Source organism: Engraulis encrasicolus, chromosome 19, assembly GCF_034702125.1.
Source record: "Engraulis encrasicolus isolate BLACKSEA-1 chromosome 19, IST_EnEncr_1.0, whole genome shotgun sequence".
In the NCBI taxonomy this organism is placed as follows: Eukaryota; Metazoa; Chordata; class Actinopteri; order Clupeiformes; family Engraulidae; genus Engraulis; species Engraulis encrasicolus.
This window is the reverse complement of record NC_085875.1, coordinates 20867747-20887773: the sequence shown is the minus strand read 5'-3', so window position 1 is coordinate 20887773 and position 20027 is coordinate 20867747. Positions and strand designations below refer to the sequence as shown.

General features: G+C 41.8%; 1 protein-coding gene across 1 annotated transcript in view; it reads right to left on the bottom strand.

Moving 5' to 3' along the window:
• Positions 1–3438: 3438 nt before the first annotated feature.
• crim1 (cysteine rich transmembrane BMP regulator 1 (chordin-like)) overlaps positions 3439–20027 on the bottom strand; it is a 230324-nt gene continuing 213735 nt past the window's right edge. Inside the window, exons 16-17 of the mRNA XM_063183781.1 lie at positions 16926–17116; positions 3439–8916 (exon numbers count right to left, since the gene is read on the bottom strand). Coding sequence (XP_063039851.1) covers positions 8740–8916; positions 16926–17116 — 368 coding nt within the window. The 3' untranslated portion in view covers positions 3439–8739. The remainder of the gene's footprint in view (positions 8917–16925; positions 17117–20027) is intronic.

The following is a 20027-nucleotide window of genomic DNA, read 5'->3' as shown; positions in this document are numbered from 1 at the left end:
CTATTACGGATGTAATTACACAAGTTTGGTATTACATGGTTGCAATTGCAACTATGTCAAATCATGCCACCAGGGTTGTAAGTACACCCGTAACAGTACCTCCACTTCTTCTAGATACATCTCTGCACGGTAGATAACTGTAGGTCGCTTTGGATAAAAGTGTCTACTAAGTGCAGCCTAATGTAATGTACTAGCACTGCTTTTTTGGTAGGCTATTTGTAATCCTAAATCAGTGAATGTGGGTGAAGAAAGATCTAGCAATGCTGTAAGGAATCAAACTAGGAATAAAAGGAATCAAACTACAACATTACAAACCGTTCAACCTTAGGGTCGTCAACAGGCTTCCAAACAGATGGCTGGGTTTTAAAAAAAATTGTATTTTGGTATTGAAGACAGCTTAAAATCAAATCATCATTACATGAACCAACAATCAAACCCAGCCCATAAGGCTGAGCTTATGCAAAACATCTTGAATTTAGTCATGCGCTTAATTATATTTGAAAAGAGAAATTAAATTGGCATATAATTATGCATGTTCATGTCTTTATCTGTATGAGTATTTCTTCCACGCGTGAGCAATGGGTGAAGAGGTTAAAAATCATAGATGAGAAATTGTCACCATGCCACCAGCAAAATGCTTGTGAAGTTTTGACAGTGGCACTAGAGGCTGGTTCACAAGTTGTCAAGTTCCATTTTGCCAACCTCTGGTGGCCAGCACTGCAATGCCCAGTTCATTCCCACCTCTGGTGTACTCAGCTATGTAGTCTACTTTTTTGAAGTGGGTATACTGTATATTCGAGCATTTTTTAAAGTGGGTATACTGTATATATTTTTTGCTATTCTAAACAGTGGATCAATCCATTTGAAGTGGGTATACTGAAGCCCCTAAAATTTAGAAGTGGGTATACTCCGTATACCTGCGTTCTACGTAGACTACACCACTGGGTGTACTGTATGGGCTACTGTAATGTGTGCGTGTCTGCATATAGAGAGCTACACGCTTGCCTTTTATCCCTTATATCTGCTGCTGCCTGTGTTGCCCGCTGTGGCCTTTGGCTCCAGGCCAGATGAAGCGCTGCCACACACTAATGAGCATCTACAGACTTTAGTGATGGGTCAGCAGTTTTTGCATCTTTAGAGAGACGAAAAGAAACACACACAAACTAGAGAGTCTTAGGAGCCGGGACGGATTACGACCTCATGGGCCCCAGGGTCAGATAACAAGAAAGGGCCCCCCCTCCATAGAATATTGAGGTTCCAAAAGATTTGGGGGTTCATCAAAGATGGTAGAGTGCCTTTGTTGCTGAGGGTTTGGTGGTTTCTCCTCTAAACAAAATGGGGAAATATGGTTGTTAACAGTACAATTTTAACACAATATGAGAGGCCAATAATGAAGTGGGTTTTTTGTAGCACGGAGGCTTGGGCTTCCGGGCCCTCTTGGCTCCTGGGCCCCTGAGCCTGGACCCGGTAGGCCCGTGCAGCACTCCGTCCTTGCTTGGGAGACTTGGCCGCTGGTGTAAAGCTGCTTGTACAGTAAACAAATCTTTTTTTTATGGACTCTGATGGCACTACTACTTGGCTTGTGTCTGAAAGAGGGTTGGAAGAGCTTTGTCTCCCTCAAGTGGTCATAATGTGTAAGCACATGTGGCCCGCTTGGAGCAAGTTGTGGGATGACGTCTGTTCAGGGTCTGAGAACTGGGCGTGTGGGCATGTGCCTGTTGTACCTGTGCCTGTAAAGGAGTTGCAAAGCCTTATTGTCATACATAGAGTCTTCTTGTTTTTTAATTATATCCCCGAAACGCGGAGCGTCGGGGATGTAATGGTTTTGCGTGCGCCGCCGCCGCCGCGTCCGCCGCCGCGTCCGCCGCCGCGTCCGCCGCCGCCGCCGCCGCGTAAGGTCTTTCGTGTTAACGCGATAACTTTTGAACGGATGTTTGGATTTGTCCCAGATTTTTTGGGTGAATGCTCTAGGGCAGGTTCATGAACTGATTCGAGTTTGGAGGTCAACACTTTCAAGATGGCTGAATTCAAGATGGCCGAATTTTTGTTTGGTCCATAACTTCTGACCGGGTGGATGGATTTGTCCCAGATTTGGTGTGTGAATGCTCTAGGGTAGGTTCATGAACTGCTTCGAGTTGGGAGGTCAACACTTTCAAGATGGCTGAATTCAAGATGGCCGAATTTTTGTTTGGTCCATAACTTCTGACCGGGTGGATGGATTTGTCCCAGATTTGGTGTGTGAATGCTCTAGGGTAGGTTCATGAACTGATTCGAGTTTGGAGGTCAACACTTTCAAGATGGCTGAATTCAAGATGGCCGAATTATTCTTTGGCCCATAACTAATGACCGGGTGGATGGATTTGTCCCAGATTTTGTGTGTGAATGCTCTAGGGTAGGTTCATGAACTGATTCGAGTTTGGAAGACAACACTTTCAAAATGGCGGAATTTTCATTTGGCCCATAACTTCTGACTGGGTGGATTGATTTGCCCGGTAACACCTTATTTTAATGGTTCACCATTTCGGTGAATCTACCATATTAGGTACAGTGTAATAACCAATGTAACAACCCATGTAATACTAGTGTAATACCAGTGTAACAATATGCAATATCAGGTACAGTGTAATAACGAGTGTAACAGTATGCAATACCATGTAATATAGTGTAATATCAGTGTAACAATATGCAATACCATGTAATACCACTTACGCACAAACACATGATGTAAGTAAAAAATTACATTGTATTAAATATTGTTACACTGGTTATTACACTGTACCTAATGTGGTATATCCACTGAACCATTAAAACAGTATTACCATTTGCCCCATTTTTTGCTTCATTTTCACAATAGTCGTTTGGTTTTAAGCCTATGCACGTCATGTCACGTCTGTATGTATCATGTACGTTTACGAAATGGTGGACGGGAGTGGTAGGAATGATGGGGGACTGGAAGCGTCGCGTTTCGGGGATATACCTTAAGCAGTCGAAGGCGACTGCACAGGCAGTCTAGTTCTCCCTGTTATTGCTTTTGCTTCCTTTTATTGGTCTGGTCTAAAACAACTGCTGCTGACATACTATAGTATTTGATACCATGGTACAGTAACACAACTTATGAAAAACCTCACAGTAACACATCCTTAGCCTGGAACAATATGCCCCTGGGACTACATGAGCCTTTTACAGAGGTGCGTCAACTATGCACACACGCACGCACAGGTATGTATGCACACACACACACACACACACACACAAATGTACGTTCACGCACACACACCCGTGAAGTGCTACTGGATGCTGCTAATGTGCTTTACTACATCTCCGGTGTTGCATTAATTCAGTGTAGTCCAATATAATAACCACTTAACCAACAAATCCACAGCCAAGAATGAAAAAAAAAAATCAAGAAAGCAAGCACAAAACACAAACTCCCAGGAATATTTTCAAATTATTTATTGTGCTGCAAAGAAACAAACAAAAATAATACAAGAGAATTAAAAAAATCTGCTGTGCTACAGGAATTCCGAGTCAAATCTTCATCTATCCTTTTTAAAAATATTGTTTTTTTTTGCAATATTATCAATATCAACATATTTGTTCTCTCTGTCGCTCTTTATACACAAGCATAGAACACCAGTAGTATACAGACTGTAGAGGGACTTCTCTGCAAAAATACAAGAAGAACAGAAAGAGAAAACCAGGATTAAGAAATGTAGATAAAAAGGAAAACAATAAAATAAAAATAAAAACACAACAAAACCATATCCGAGCTCACGAGGGGGGAGATTGAAGTTCTCTTTAAGAGGGACCTGAAAACCAGGCTTGTTTTTCTTTCCAGCTTATTCTTCGTGCTCAGACAATACAAATCAATAGTGGATTGGGGAGAGTGGATTGGGATTTTGAGTAGAGGACTGGGGGCAAACAAAAAGAAAAAAAAGTAACAACCTGACATTAATGAGAAATGTGTATTGTTGCACTCTGTTTAAATCAGAACACACTCTCAATTGTTTTCTTTTTCTTTTTCTTTTGTTCCACGCATGCTCACTTTCATTTTTTTTTCACACAATGACACAATGTCATGAGGGGGAAAAAAAAAATCACAATTCAGTTGCATCGATGTTACTTTCCATGCTCCTGTAGAACATTCAGGTATGAGTTCTTTTGACTTTCTCTTGCTTGTTAATAAATTATTTAAAAAGGTCAATAAAACAATAAATTAAATCTAGAGGGTTTTTTTATTCTCTCTCTCTTTTTTTGAACCATTTTTTTGTATTTTTGTCATATTTTGTTTTGGCAAGTGACACCCAAGTATTTACAACAATACTTGGAAGATGCACTGAAAAGGAAAAGAAAAAAAATACACGTTTCGTCCCCAAAAAGCCCCTTTGCACACACACACACACACACACACACACACACACACACACACACACACACACACACACACACACACACACACACACACAAACACACACGCACACGCACACGCACGCACACACACACACACACCTGTGATGAGCTTACACTTGACGGCACAGTACACCACCATCATCAATGTGAAAAAAAGCCAGTCATCTGCAGAACAGAAACTTCGTTAACCATCGACCTCATACACCCACACATACAGTACACCTCACACACACCCGACTGTATGTATGACAAGGGATAATATATTAGGAGGCAGTTAGGTCTGACAAGGGGGAAATGAATCCTGAAAAAGGGCTTCCCAGTGCTCCATCATGTTTGAAAACGTGTGTGCCTGTGTGTGCGTTATAGAGCGAGATTACTATTCATAATGAGTTACTAATGTATGCATGCATATGCATGTACAGTAAACGGCAAAATCTCTGTCTTGGTATCCTTTTTAACACCATGGAACATATAATGGTTTTCAGGCTTGTTCTGAAAATGTAAGGTGTTTGTACAGTACAGTTGTTTGTTACAGGTGTGTGTGTGTGTGTGTGTGTGTGTGTGTGTGTGTGTGTGTGTGTGTGTGTGTGTGTGTGTGCGTGCGTGCGTGTGTGTGTATGTGTTTGTTTGTTTGTTTGTGTGTGTGTGTGTGTGTGTGTGTGTGTGTGTGTGTGTGTGTGTGTGTGTGTGTGTGTGTGTGTGTGTGTGTGTGTGTGTGTGTGTGTGTGTGTGTGTGTGTAGTTACCTAACTACCATTGTGGGTACTAAAATGTGGGCCCTTTAAAAAAAAATCTACATTATTTTGTTGTTACTGGTAAAACTTAAAGCGCCAAAATATTTTTTTACGGACAGGTTAGGTTTAAGGATTGTTTTGGTATGTAAATTGGAGTCAGTGAGAGGATAGCTTGGCAAGAATGTGTACGTGCATGTGTTTCACTGTAAAACGGCTTTTTTACTGACTACCAAGTCCTAAATTTACCACAGCACTGGGTCCCCCAGGATTTGGAAGGGCAAGGCTTTTTTTAAGAAAAGGAAATTAATTAAAAAATAAAGTCTAACAATAAAAGGCACACTCTCTCACACACAAAGTTGTGTACATATGCACACTCACGCACGCACACAGGCACACACGCATGCACAAGCACACACACACACACACACACAAACACACGCACACACACGGTTCATTTCTCTCTACATATAAAAGTGCCAAGAATTCTACTTACATCGCCAGACAGACAGATTTAAATACACCCAAAAAGACGACCGACCTATCACAAGTTTTTCAGCCCCTCCCTCCCTCTCTCTCTTCCCCTCGTTTCCCCACCCATCCCTAACCCACCCGCCCTCCCTTTCTTTTACTTTTCTCTCTCTCGCTCTCCTTCTCACCTTTTGCACCCCTCCCACTCTCTCTATCTTTCTCTCGCTCCTAACAGCTTATGCTGATCGACTTTCCAGTGGTTTGGACATCAGAAGCAAAAGAAAGAACAACAAAACGGAACATAACAAACAAAAAATCAAAGAGGGAGAGGAAGAGAGAGAGACAAGTGACACTGACTGTTCAGAAAGTCGCTCCACCATGTTAGGATGACTTACGGGGACATGTGGAGAGCATTCGTGGACAAGACACAACTATCTTAAAACAAAAAAAAAGAATATACAGTATACTGAGATGTTTGCCTTTTCTATTTTTTCAATTTTGATTCTTTTCGTTCTCTCTCTTTCTTTTTTTTCTTTTACCCAGCTCTCCTGAGAGAACAGGCAAGGCAGAGGAATGCCCGTTACCACTAAGATACCTCCGCTGTTGCTTTTAGATTTAAACAAAAAACAAACGTTGTTTTTTTCTGCATTATAAATACATTCAACAGGAAAACCGAAATATTAAGAGTGAAGGAGTAAAATAATAAAATTAATATCAGAATGTACATGCATGTGGGTTGCTGTGCGTACACATCAAACACACACGCTGTCAAATACACATGCTCGCACTCAAACACACACACACACGCCCAGACTACACACATACATAGATACATACATACATTACATACCTACATTTATATTCACACATTTATTCCCGGTCTTTTGATGCAGGATTGCTATGTACACACGGCAGATGTTCCTATAACACATTTCAAAAGATTTTTTTTATCAAAGCCAATTACTTTTTCAACAAAACGAAAAAAAAAGGATCAACACAGAAGGTGCTTGGATACCGCCATCATTGTGAAACATCTTAAAGAGCAGGGACACATGTTAAAACACAACGACAAAAGACTTTGTATTCATCTGAAAAAAAGAAAGAAAATAATAATAATAACAATAACAATAATAATAATAATAATAATAATAATAATAATAATAATAATAATATTTGCACTCTTCTTTGATTCTACTATATTTTGTGACGGCTGAATCTTCTCTAATGGAGCGTTCGTATAATGATCTATGCACTGACTCAGCACTCCCTCTAGTGGACTAAAAGAAACAAAGCCAGGATGAAAACATAAACAAAACAAAACAAAAGAAAAAACAAAACAAAAGAAAAAACAAAAAAGCAGCACTTCCGTCAAGCGTTCTGCTCAAATCCAAAACCAGTCACCTGTGCGCAATGCTTTGTCCTAATGTCATATTTTTATACTGGTCTATATCAAACACAAGTACACATGGACTGAGAGGAAGTCAGTCAGATCTCCAGGACACTCGTATTAAGAGGTCACTAAATCAATCCTAATTCTCACTCCTCTGTCATCATCCACTGACTGGAGTGGATCCGTTTTTCATCTGGAGTGAATCCAGATTTCAACTCTGTTCTGCTCTGCTCTGCTCTGTTCCAGAGTAATCCCCTTATCTGGCTTCCATCTCAACTGTGCATTGAAAACCATCAACCGAAAACAAATCAATACAGTATAATAAAAGGAAATCAAACGAGAGAAGCCCAAAACACACTCTGACGACAAGTCCAAACGGGTGACTGACAATGACGAGTGTTGTCAATAAACTGGTGCCTCCTTCTTCTCCTCCTGCAACTCCTCCTCTTCTCCTCTTTTTTGTCTCTCATTTCATCCTCTTTGCCTGACGAAGGCTGTAGGAAAAGCATCGGATCGGATCAGTACAGTACATGGACATGTGGTAAAGATGATGTGTCGAAGAGGTGGACCTCCAAACTGGGTCTGCCTTGCTGTTCAGACCCCATTCACTCTTTTTCTCTCCCCCTCTCTCAATCATGTTCATGTGTTCCTTTCCTTTCCTCTCCCTCCTTCCTCCCTCTTTCTTTTGCTGTAACTCCAGAAAGTTCGAAAGGTCCCTGCAGTGACGACAGTCCTCCAGGGGATGGGTTACTATGGGATAGACACGGAGAGCTTTGGTACAGCGGGGCAAACTAAGTGTCCACAGTCACACTGGTACACATACAGGAGGAGGGGAGGCGAGGGGATGGGGAGGGATGGGGTTGGGGGGGTTGCAGTTGTGTCCTTGGGAAAGAATATCTTTCACCGAAAAAAAAAAAGAAACACGACTGAACAGGAATGCAGGAAAAAAATAACTGTCAAAACAAACAAATAAGGAAACACCAAACGTCCAAAATCCACTACATTTGATTTTTAACAAAACACACCTGTACCTGTACACGCCCACAAACTCATTCAGACGAATATGGCATACAAACACACACACACAAACGCACGCACACACACACACACACACTCACACACACACACATCTCTTTCAAACACACACTTAGGAACAGTTCTCATCTCCCATTGAAATAATGATCATCATTCCTGCATTTGGTTTGTGGAGTTGTGGAGTGTCATGTCTGGATGGGATTTTCAGCTGTGTTGTCTTTTGTTTGTTTTGTTGTTCTGTTGTTTTTTGTGTAAATGCATGAAGGGTTAATTTCTGTCTCTTTTTTTCTCGAAAAAAGTTTTGTTGCTTTTACTTGTCTTTTTTCTCTGTTGGTTTGGTGAGTGGATCGTGTTTCAGGCCAATGTCTTTTTTTGTTGTTGTTGCATGTTTCTTTCCTAGCTCCCGTCTGGCTTTATTCCGTTCTCTCATCTCCCCCAGTTCTTCTCATATCAGATGGTTTTTACGTGTTTCTCTGTGTTTGGGCTGCCACGGATCTCTCTCTCTCACACACACACTCAAAAGTCTCTTTCTTTCCCTCTGCACCCCACTCCGTTGCGTCTCATCGCTCTTCATTCCTCAGTTTCTCCATCCATCCATTTCTCCATCACTCCATATGCCGTAAGTCTCTCTCTCTGCACTCTCTCTCTCTCTCTCTCTCTTTCACTCTCTCTCTTTCGTTCCACCCATCCGTCCACCTCCAGCTCAGGCGGTCTGGTAGAAGTTGTCCGCCTGCAAGTTGTTGTGCTTTTGCATGCTGTAGTAGCCGCTGTATCTGGAGTCGGGGTCGGCCATGCGCAGCATCCTCTGGGCGCTGTCCACCTGCACCTTGGTGCCCTTCTGACAGTCCACGTACACCAGCTGGTTGTTTAGGCAGGTGGGCTGCAGATACAGACATAAACATAAAGACACACATAAACACACACACAAAACACAACAGGGACATCACACACAAACACACACACATTCGTACAAAAAAGCACAAAGACAAAACACATAAACAAAAACACAAACGAGTTAGTTTCTAAGATCCAGCAGACACCATCTGACTGACACGTCATTAAGACGACTTCAAAGACATCTCAGGGATGAAAAAGAAATGCTCAAATGTTTGATACAAAAAGACAGAAGCTGTGCTGTGCCACTTTTATCTTCCATGTCTTGACAACAAATGTTGTACCGCTTGCTTTGAAGTCGTCCGTAGTAGTGCTTAGTATTTACAGATCATGGAGAGAAGGCTTCATGAACATCAGAGTAACGTGCATCGTCAATACAGCTGAGCACATCTGAGAAACACCAGTGTCTCATTCAAACCTTTTACTCATATGTTTGCTGGATTAAACAACCATATCATGATCCATCTTATTATTCCACACAGTCTCATTAATGTTGGATATAATGGGAAATTATGGTAAATAAATAAATTATGTGGTATATGATAGAGATTTGTTTTTCTAACCATACCCCAGCTGAGGTTAGCCATTGTGATTCTACTATTAACAGTCTACTTGATTCAGGGATTTTTCTTTTTGTGTGTCTGTGGAGTATGGAATAGCGGACGACGAGGTGTCCCGATATCAAAGGAAATAATGGACGAGGCGGAGCGTTCTAAACAGCCCGACGGCGCAGCCGAAGGGCTGTTCGCTTCGCCAAGTCCATTTTCCCTTGATATCGGGACACCTTGAAGGCAGCTATTCCGCTTATCACCCGGTTACCAGCATTTAAGTATTAATTTATTAATATGTTGATCTAAGGCTTCGTGAGAAAGTAGATTCACCACTGCGCTTGGTACGTTGCCATGGGCACCTCTTCCTAATCTAGTGAGACGCGCCTCTATCGGAGGCATGTAAGGACGCGCGCAGAATGGTGGTGACTTGACAACCAAATGCGATAGAATTCACGACTGGGTTTTTGACTTGACAACCAGATGCGATAGAATTAGTAACGGGGTCTTGACTAGACAACCAGATGCGATAGAACTAACGACGCGGTCTTGACTAGACAACCAGATGCGATAGAACTAGTAACGGCACTTCGCCAGAAAGTTAGAGAAGAAGCAACTTGGACGCCCGCACGCCCACATGACATCATAGGTGTCCTGCTACCAGGGAATAAAGAACACCTGCTCAGCCAATCAGAAGACGTTGCGTCTGCTCACTGGGTAATAAAACTCGAATGAAAGCCTAATGGAGCCCTGATGATGACTCATTGGGCCTACGAGTGATTCTACAATTTCCCTACACTTTTGGCAAAAGCAAAATGTCAATTATCAGTATTTTTTTTCAACTAAATGACCTAGATGTTAACATAGTGTATATATTTAAGTTTCCAAACAAACAAATTGCCAAGCTTAATCTTAAATCATTTGATAAATACTCTAATGAAAGCGAACATTTGCTTAATTATTTTGTCAACAGTGTTATGGACAAATACTATGTCATTTCAAACATATATAAAAATACTACAGAGTTGAAACAATATATGTTTGAAAGTGCTTATGTCCCTTAGCAGTAATGTTGTCATTAATCTGTGCAACTGATATAGAAAATGTGATTGTTGAGCTTCATAAGTAGGATTTTATGAGTCACTGTGATACAGACTGACACATTTTTCATCATAAATCCCTGTAACGTCTGATTTGAATATAATCACCCTCCTTACACAAGACTTCCTTCTCCAGAGATAATCCCTAGTGTATGTTCATAGGATTTTTCCAACACATAAGGGATCAATAGCGCAAAAACACTTTCAAAACAGTCAACGGTGTAACTCAATTGTGTTACGGTCAACAGTGCAGGGGAACAAGTCGGCACTTTTTAGGAGAAAAAAAAACAGAGCAGACAAACCCATCTCCCTAGAACACAAATTATTTTGTTTGTTTGTCTGTCAATATGGATATAAATTGGCAAAAACATACTCCTCCTCAACTGTCATCAGTGTTGCCAGATTGGGCTGGTTCCCGCCCAATTGGGCTGCTTAGGATGGCCGTGGGGGGGGGAAATGGCATCTATCAGAAAAACCTTCCCACTGCCATATAAATCAATAGAATTGGGCGGGTTTTTAGGGCGGATTTTGATCATTTTTTGGGCTGGAAATCATCAGCCTCATCTGGCAACCCTGACTGTCATACTTAATTGTAACACCATTGACGGTAACACCGTTGACATTTCAGCCATTTTTATGGTGTTGTGCTAACTGAGGACCTCAGAAGTTCCACCACAACACCTTAATCAATTCATGTATCTGTATGCTTTATCTGTGTTTTTCCACATGTGATTTCTAATTCAGATTCTTATGAATATGTTGATAACACTGTTGACAGGCAATTTTCCCGCTATGAGAACATGAAAAAGAATTGATTAAATTATGGAAGGATGGAGCTCAAAATTTACCAAAAAGTCTTCCCGTATCCTGCCAAAGAGGTTATGACATCACGTGATGTTATTCGTATGGCCTAAGACCAAACCATTACTGATTTATGGAGGAGGTTTCAGACCGTGACACGGTTAACACAGTTTTCGTGGACACACACAAAATGGCAAATTTCATGTATAATGGAAAGGACAGTGGTCTTTCTGACAGTTTTGTCATATTGTGATGATTACTGTGAATCAACATTTGCAATCGTCTTGGGCAAAACAAGTTTCTTTACATGCTAATATGAAGACTGAATCTGACATTTGGAAAACAGGACGGCATGAAAACGCCCAAAACCAGTATTAAATATTCATTCTTGCTGAGGGAAATAATGCTATGTCTACACTTTCTGTATTATATGAAAGATAAATGTTTTCTAATGTCCAAAACATCATTGGATGCAGTTAATAGTTAGTGGAATTGCCAAATAAAATCCACGGACTTAAAAGTGTAGGCGAATTAGAGAATCGCTCCTAGGGTTTTGCAAAAGAGACGACTTTTCTCTATTGATAAGGGCCTTTGCTTGATGGTGTAAAATGCTGCTTTGAAACAGTTGCACACAGCAACTGTTGCATTAAAAATGTACATGTTGCAGAGTGAGTAAAAGTAGCAGAGGTTTGAATGAGGGTGACCCCTAGCAATATGGAACAAAGTCTTTGAACTGGATGAATCAGACGTGATTTCAATGTAAAAGAGATACCAATGTTTTCAGCCTTTGTGAAGAACAGCAAATAGAGTCCCTCATTTTCACTTACATGTATAATTCCATTAAGTTCTCAATGGGAACAAAACACAAACCTTTTGTAATGGGTATATTTCAAGGATACTCCTGAAAGGAGACCACTATTCCCAAACGGAATCACAGTCCTAGACCTCATTAACCTCTTTCCATTACTGTAGATACATGTAACAACACTTTGCTGAAACTTTTATCCAAAAGGTACAGTAATTTAGGTTCTGGCTATTAGTTAATGTTCCTGGAGCAAAGTGAGCTTTGAATTGGAAAGCTCCCCCATTCTTCCAACAAATGTAGGATTCGAACCTGCAACCGTCCAATATCGAGGTCAACATGACAGTAAAGTATCAAGCCATGTCTGTTATTTCAATTATCTCAATGGACTCCTTCTCTCTGACAAAACACACACATCCGCCCCTTTACCAGATCAGTAGTTGATCTCCCCCTGGGAACCCCAGGAGGACATTTGTGGAGCTCTCTGCAAGGACCTGGTACATCTCTCCAGAGCCACCGGACTACAACAAAGCTCGGCCATCATGTGTAGATCATTGGGCCTGTGTTCCTTTGCCAAACTGTTGAAGCATAGTAGAGCGCTGAGCTAAATCCTTTTGTGTGAAATGTGCTGCTACACAAGTAAAGAAGATTATTATCAAAATTCCCTGGCGAAGTTCCCTTCAAACGGACTCTTTAAATATTAATCAATGTGATTTTTTGAGCCTGTGAGAAAGTAAGTTCATTAATATTCCATGAGAAGATGAAGATGGCCCCGAATGTCCAAATGGGTAAGGTGATATAAATAATCAATTTAATAATCCAAATCCGTCTGTTTGAATACATTTGCTACTTCAGACAAGATAAGTGCAATGGAACACATTGAGCTCATAGACACTGTAGATCTCTTAAAGTGGTAGTTCGCTATTTTAGACATTAAGCCCTGTTTGTGTGACTTCTGGGGTGAAGTAGAGATGTTCTCATCACAATTTTGACATTTGGTGCTGAACGGAGCATTTGGGTATCCAAGACTGCAGCCCCCCCACCTTTACATTGACTCCAATAGAGCACTTAAGCAATCGATTATAAAATGGCATTAAAGTTTTGTTTGAGAAGACATGGAACTCACCGTGTGGTCAGTGGTAGACAGCGATAAATTGACCCGAAAATTGCAGCGAAATATGCCTTCTGACTGTTGTTTAGCATTTGGCGGACCTATTTTTCCCCAGACGCCGTTGAATAGCAGTAGACATCCAGCCAGTAGGTAGCGATAGTGTGTTGTTTATGTAGACATCAAGGAGCGAGGTAGAACGGCTATCTTTGAGCGGGACTGGCTACAAAAACTACAGCTTGCATACAAACCATAGATAGTAACATAAACAAACGCACCCCCATTTCCGGTCACGCGGAGTAATACTAGTCAAACCAATATAATCAATGAAGACGGACAATAATGAATATATCTTCTCTGGAAGCGTATTTCGCGGTGATTTTCGAGCCAACGTATCGCTGCCCACCTCTGACCACTCGGTGAGTTTCATGTCTCTGCAAACGAAAGTTTAATGCCATTTTATGATCGATTGCTTGAGTGCTTCATTGGAGTCAATGTAAAGGTGGGGGGGGGCTGCAGTCTTGAATACCCAACTGCTCCGTTTAGCACCAAATGTCAAAATTGTGATGAGAACATCTCTACTTCATCCCAGAAGTCACACAAACAGGGCTTAATGTCTAAAATAGCGAACTACCACTTTAAGGTCGCAGCAGACACTGTGCCCTTTGCTTTGTGATGTGAACTGTTGGTCTTGAATCAGCCTACCTTTAACCTTTCCCTTAATGACATAACCTCTGCCTGTATTTGCACGGTTATGTTATTTTTTTAAGTGGGTAGGGCAGGGTGTCTTTCCAGTATTCCTTCCACATTGACCTTGAGCAGAATACCCCACCCCCAAATGCAGCCCATGCTCCAGATTATGAGCAGCTGTCTGGCTTGCTGGGTATACAGTAGGTGGGTATGACTGCTTGGTGGGACAGCTCACTTCTCACTTCACTGCAGACAGAAGACAAATCCGCTCCCCCAAGGACAATAATTAAGACTTAATATATTAATTTCAGCTTAGAGCACCATGACCATGGCCATGCTTAGGTCCTTGCAGGAGTAGGTTAAAGCCTGCACATCAAACTGTCTGACAACCGAATAGCCAAACAAAAAGAAAACCATCTGCTTCAACCAGGATTTTTCTGCTCCCACTAAAAAAAATGTTCATGTGATATCTCAGGTGAAAACCTGTCTTCAGACGTCAAAAGTGGTAGCAGAAAAATCCTGGCTGAAGTTTTCTTTTTTCTTTCATTGGTTTCGGTCCTCCCATCAACCAACACAGCTCACCCTAAGTTCACTGAATGATGGAGTAAAATGAATATACTGATGAAATCAACCAAAGCCTTAAGGTACACAGAGCAACTTTTTGAGCAAGGTTGCCTGGCAACAACACGCCTGGCTCCTAATATTCTGATGGAATGATTATAAAAAGATGTTTGTTGCTCTTCAAAGCCCTTCTCATGGAGCAGTCAGCGCGATTAACGCGCCAAACAACATCTTATCATATTGTTGCCCAGACACATTGCTCAAAAAATGTTGTTCTGTATCATCACCTTTAGAAGTATTTCTTGGCTTCTTTCTGAACATTATAGTGTACAATAATCATACAGGTTGGCAGGCTAGTGGTGGAACATGGTGTCAAAAGTAAAAGTAAGGTCCTGCCGTGGCCTAACGGTAGGGCACTGGATTACTATGCTGGCTACCCGGGTTCGATTCCGGCCCGAGTCATTTGCCGATCCTCCCCCATCTCTCCCTCCCTCTCGCTTCCTACCACCATACTTCCAACTGTCCTATCAATAAAGGCAAAACCACAGATTCCTTCCTACACTAACTTATCTGACTAACCAGTTGAGCTGTGTGTACTTGCCTTACAATCAGCTGACTCTGCACTGCATTCAGTGTTTTTCAGTAACAACACAGTCTGTCTATCTCAATGGATTAACTGGTGTAACAGCTATGTAATATCATGTGCTAGTGTTGCACTAACACCATGAATTTACTTTTACTTTTACTTTTGACACCTCTGAGACAAGTACAATGCAAGGCAGTGTTGGCTGCAATCCTGCAGGAGTAAAGTGCAGGAGAGCAGAGGCAGCAGACTTGTGTTTGCAGGGCTGTACTGGGGGAGAAATAGGGCCCGGGCACTTTTGCCTTACAGAGGCCCCTCATAATTAGCTGTGTGGGGCCTACCAGGAAATGCCCGGTATACCAGATGGCCAGTCCTGCCCTGTGTGTTTGTGTTGATGAATGAGCAGACCTGAATAAACAGAATGGAATCTGCATTCAATCTGCAATACATTCTGCGCTGTCAATAAAAGAGATTTTCTTTGTAGGAAATGGGCCAGTCGCATTTCGCCTTTTGTCTTGCTCTCTAATTATACCGCAATGTTGGAACCAAAATAACAAGAAATGTCATTATTTTGTGTGTACATCGTGCATTCATTTGGTGCTGACTGGGCTTTTCATTGCGATTTTGACAAATTAAACTATGCTCAAGAGTGCTCAAGATGCCCTTTTAAAAACAAACTTTTACATTGCAGTTTTTTTTTCTTTTTTTAAATACAGGACATGTTCGTTTTAACGCTGCCAAAATGTCATCTCGTCTGTGTGTGTGTTTTTTTTTTTATTTTATAAAATATGCAGGCATAATGTGTCAATTAGGCAGTCGTGTTATTTTGAAAATATTCCCTTTTTAGAAACGTCTGTCACACCCCAAACACAACCACACACTTTGGCTTTAATTCATCACTGTTGTCTGGGTGTTATTGGAGGTTTCTGTCAATCATTTCAGACATTAACTGAGAGCAGTGAGTGTTTACAAACAGCCTTTTGCAGAGGTAAGATTATGATAGCTGATACGATGCAAGGGTATAGGGGAAAACAGAGCCTGCCCCAATGGACAAGCAACATCTAAATCTAATCCTGGAGCATGGAGCATGGCCACACTTTTCAGTGTAAATTTGGTAGTCAAGTGTACATACCCAATACGTCACATAATGTTGTGCTACACAGTCTCACCCCAAGTAGTCCATTTTTGACTACTCAATTTTTGACACCCCAAGACTGCAATTTTTGACGTCTTGGGTATTCCTTCCACGTCACATTTTGACTATGTCCTAAAAGGCGCCCCCTTGTGGCAGCATAACGTCATTGAGGTTAGGTTTAGGAATAGTTTTAGGGTTAGGCCACATAGTCAAAATGTGACGTGGAAGGAATACCCAAGACGTCAAAAAGTGCCGTCTGGTCCAAGGTAGTCAGAAATTGACTACTTGGGGTGAGACTGCTTTGTGTTGTGACATTACTGACATATGAACATATGAGTGCAAGTTGTTTTGTCCTGTGGTCTTCATGCTATCCTTTCTGTTTGTGCAGTTATTACTTTGGTCAGCTGTTGTTGTTGTTTCAAAGTTAAAATAAATAAAAATGCGACTTGATCATTACCCATTTCTATGGAACTACAATTTGTCACAAGTAATGCAGCACATTTGGTTTCATTCTGATGGTCTGTAATTATGTGATGTCAGTTTGTTGCTTTTGTTGATGTTATACGGTCTGCTGCTATGACACAGTGCAGTTCTGCAATGAAATGCAATGCGATGTAATGTGAGTGTGTCACAGTGGCAATGTGAGACACACTGCCCTCTGGTGTACCTTGGTGGGAGTGCGGTAGCATGGCACATGGATCCACTGCTTCTTCTGGTTGAGCAGCAGCAGAATGGTGATGAGCAGGAACATCACGGCCACGGGCAGCGCCACCCAGGCCACCGACTGCAGCGCGCCCTCCTCGCGCGACACCGGCGCCTTGCCATCCAGGTAGGGCATCTGCAGACTGCCAAAGTCACCTGTAGTGGTGGAGGTGGAGGAGAAGGAGAGGAGAGGAGGAGAGGGGGTCGGGGAGGAGGAGAAACGAGGGGGTGGGATGGAAGGAGAGGAGAGGAGAGGAAAGGAGATACAGAGAGGAGAGGAGAGGAGAGGAGAGGAGATACAGAGAGGAGAGGAGATACAGAGAGGAGAGGAGAGGAGATACAGAGAGGAGGGGAGAGATGAGAGTAGGGGAGAGTAGAGAAGAGAGAAGAAGAGAGGCAAGGGGGAGACAAGAGGAAAGGAGGGGAAAGGAGAGGTGGGAAGAGAATGGGTGGAGAGGAGAGTAGAGATGGGAGGAGAGGAGAAAAAAGGATGGTAGATGACGACAGCAGAGGTGATGAGATGAGAGGAGGGGATGAGGAGAAGAGAAGAGAAGAGAAGAGAAGAGAAGAGAAGAGAAGAGAAGAGAAGAGAAGAGAAGAGAAGAGAAGAGAAGAGAAGGTGTGATGAGCGTTAATATCTTGGTGGCAGCTGGGGAATTGTAAAGCCGGACACTTACAGGTTGTGTCTCACTCAATCAATCTCACCAATTTACACAGACCCCCCACACACAGACAAGTGTATACCATATATATAGACACAGTACATTTTTGTACTTAATGTCATAAAAGCAAAATCATATTCGCACACCCACATACAGTCACGACACATACACATACTGTGCGCACACGCAGACCACACACATAGCAACTGGCGCGCGCGCACATCCACGCGGGCACGCACACACACAGCACTAAGTGCTTTTTATAACGTTTTAACAGTAGGGGATATCGGTCAGCATGACACCTCTACTTGGATCCCTACAGTCTTACTGAATCTCATATACGGTAGCCTACCACAGTAAAAACTGCAGNGTTAATGCAATACTAACAGAGTCGATTTAATATCTTTTAGAGTTTATTTGGTCCCCGAATCAGTGTTAATTTCGTCAACCACGACGATGACGATGATTTCGTCAACGCCACTTTTTTCCTTGATGATGACGAGACGATGACGAACTAAAAATTGCCTCAAGCAAATCAAAATATGACGAAAATAAAAAAATATTTTCGTCAAGCAGACTAAGACGAGACGAAATTTACAAGCCATGGACGAATGGACATTAAAAATATATAATTATTCATAAATAATTTGTAATTTGTAATTGTAATATAGGCCTAGTGTCTTGAACTTCATAGGTGATTGCGCGCTCACGCTGTGTCGCCTCGCTTGTATCTGCTGGCAGCCAATGCATGGCGCGGCTCAGTCAGTAGTTCTGTAGCCTAGTAGTTCAGTGAGTCCATTTAAGTTGAGTTTAGGTCCTAAAACATTCCCAGAGAAAGAGAAAAAATAGCCGACGTTGAGGGAAGTGTTCATTTTGAAACATGTTCAACAACCCTCTTATCCATGACGAAGACATGTGTTTCTGCAGTAGGTAATGACAGTCGCGCCAATCCTCCTCTGATACTGTCATTCTAAACCTCCTCGAGCTTCCACTATTCTCCTTTTCACTTAGGCTGTCTTAGCCCGGCGTTCGTTGTCTGTTCTTTTTTAATAATGTTTGCTATATTTGTTGTTTAACCATATCAGTAGGCAGCAAGCAAATCATGAAGGTCGGATTTGTGAATGTATTTAAATCAGTCACCGCGGGAGCGCGCGCCAGCAGGGGGAAAGTTGGCCTGTCTAATGTAACAGAGGCACGGCTACTGTAGCCCAGTTTTGAAAAGAATCAATGGATGGGCGATCGCTAAGGAGTTTTAAACTGTTGAGATTTGAAACTTGTTCTCGTCGAGAGCAACGCTAAAAGACCCAAGGAAGTCGACAGCATTTCCGTGCGTCTTCCTAAGTTCCAAAAACTCTTTCCAGGTCATGCCTATCGAGCCTCGATATCCCCGACAAACAAAACAGCATTAGTGTTTAAATATTTGTATGTGCGTGTCCTTTCTATTGTCCAGTCCGCATACCCCCCCTGCCTAACTATTTTTTTCTGGGACTTTTGCAGGGCATACGAAGTGTGCTCGCGCATTCTATTTAAGCCTATTCCACACATGCCGCACGAGTCATTATCGTTCTCTGCTCGCATTGCCAATTGAAAACAAAAACCGCTAACTTGCATAGTCTACCATCAGCAGTATTTTATCTGACTCGTGGTCATCGGGAAGCCACTATCAGGGAGACTTCTTGAACTTCATGCAGACTTGGGATGTCTGGTCTTCCCACTGCCGGCATTGGCAATCTGCAGGCTTTAAGTCCCGCGGTCAGGTGAAGAAGAGCATGTAGCTTCCTCCGTGATCAAACTCAAAATGAAATATAATATGCAGCAGCTTCTAATGCACGAGAGAGAGAGAGAGAGAGAGAGAGAGAGAGAGAGAGAGAGAGAGAGAGAGAGAGAGAGAGCGCAGCCTGCACCTGGATGTGTGTGTGTGTGTGTGTGTGTGTGTGTGTGATGCTCTTTTGCTCTTTTGCTCTATGATGTTGAAATTACTGATTTGGGTTTTGGTGGAAAATGACCAAGTAACAAGGTGAATATTTGCTGCAATAGGCAATATTAGTAATACTTTGTGAAATAACAATAGCCATTGTAGGTTATTTATTTTACACAATATTGACTAAAATGACTAAAAATTGAAATGTTGACTAAAATTTGAAATGTTGACTAAAATGACTAAAATGACTAAAATTTGACTATGACTAAAATTGATTTTCGTCATTTTGACTAAGACTAAGACTAAATTGGGAAGGCAATGACTAAAATATGACTAAGACTAAAATTGATTTTCGTCATTGTGACTAAGACTACTACTAAATAAAAAAAAACTGACAAAATTAACACTGCCCCGAATACTCTCTAAGTGCTAAATGAGCACTGCAGAATTTACTGTGTACTTACACAGACAAGTGTATGACTCA